The sequence below is a fragment of the Polyergus mexicanus genome, unplaced genomic scaffold (genome assembly GCF_030449975.1).
Source record: "Polyergus mexicanus isolate NDT 795.1 unplaced genomic scaffold, iyPolMexi1.0 SCAF_8, whole genome shotgun sequence".
NCBI classification, from domain to species: Eukaryota; Metazoa; Arthropoda; class Insecta; order Hymenoptera; family Formicidae; genus Polyergus; species Polyergus mexicanus.
Genome location: NW_027223328.1, coordinates 5896382 through 5897633, shown reverse-complemented (window position 1 = coordinate 5897633; position 1252 = coordinate 5896382). Strand labels below are relative to the sequence as shown.

The 1252-nt window shown below is 48.6% G+C and overlaps 1 protein-coding gene across 1 annotated transcript; it reads right to left on the bottom strand.

The window, feature by feature from the left end:
• Positions 1-267: 267 nt before the first annotated feature.
• On the bottom strand, positions 268-993 carry LOC138935612 (uncharacterized). The gene has a single exon (XM_070300306.1). The coding sequence runs from the start codon at positions 991-993 to the stop codon at positions 268-270; it is 726 nt and encodes a 241-aa protein (XP_070156407.1).
• Positions 994-1252: the final 259 nt, after the last annotated feature.

Sequence of the window (1252 nt, the reverse complement as noted above, 5' to 3'; positions counted from 1 at the left end):
TGGCACAAGATGCTTTGCTTATTGAACGGTTCGTTCTTATCACCAACTGACGATCGTTACCGCAACGTCGCGGAAGAAAGGAATCGTGGAGTCGCTAGGACGTAACAGTAGGAAGGACTATAGCGCATTCGTTTATCTTTTCGCAATCCACGCTATGAGCCGATAACTTATCGTTCGTTCGAAAATAATGCATGCATCTGCGACATAACACACATTTTTAAATCGCGTACATTATCGACATCGCGCGACAATGCTTTTAATTTGTACTCACCGATCGCATATATGCGATTTATGTTGCCTACCGCTCAGTTGCGAGCCGACGAGTCGCGACAGATTCTTGATCCATGCAAAATGCGCCGCGTTATGTCGTTGCGTCGTATCGTCCAGATACAGCAGATTAACGTGTCTGTCTTTTTTATCACCAGTGAGACGCAGAGGAACGACGCGGCAGCCGCCTTTCCCGTCCTTCTTATCCCGAACGGTGTACACGTTGATAGATATGTTGTTAATACGCTCGAATCTAGTAATTCTGTTCAAACTCATAAGAAACTCAGTGCCTTCCAGATTCAACACCGTCGAGTAGTGAGGATACCGCGAGCTTCTCTCCGGATTTTTCTCGATTGGATATAGAGCGGCGACTACCGCCCACGCGAAACACGCGTTATCCGTAGATCGCACATTAACCACCGCTTTCTTCAACATAATCTCTCGCGGTATCTCGACGTGACATCCGGCGTGCATAGGATTGTACTTGTTCACATTCACCGTTAAATTGAATATTCGCGATAACGCCCATCCGCTATCGCGCTCCTGAAATTCCTCCAGCGAGGCTAGAGTAGCATCGACCACTCGTTTCCCGTACCACTCTCGCAGGTTGGAAAGAGGTAGAAGCGGATAATTCTTCGTGGCAATAGTCTTAACATCGATCTTGTCGCCCGAAACAAACTCGCCGATGAACGCGGTATTGACCTTGACACTGTTATATTCATCCATAACATCGCGTATTCGATCGAGCACGGTATCTCTAGCGTCCTCGAGAAATCGCAGAGGTTCGATATAATCGAAATTAATAACCGCGCCGGTTAAAACGCGTCTAGAGAAAGCCGCCTCGATCTCGGACCACGAGAATCCCTCGCGTCTCTCTACGCCGCCTCCCACGCGTTCGAAACGTCGACACAGATCGTTTCTCGCGCCCGTCAATCGAACGATTCGAACGATAAGAGAATTTATCGCTTCGGTCGATCTCCCCCGG

What these genes read in the sequence shown, in the direction of transcription:
- LOC138935612 (XM_070300306.1), bottom strand. Translation starts at nt 993, where the DNA reads ATGGATGAATATAACAGTGTCAAGGTCAATACCGCGTTCATCGGCGAG.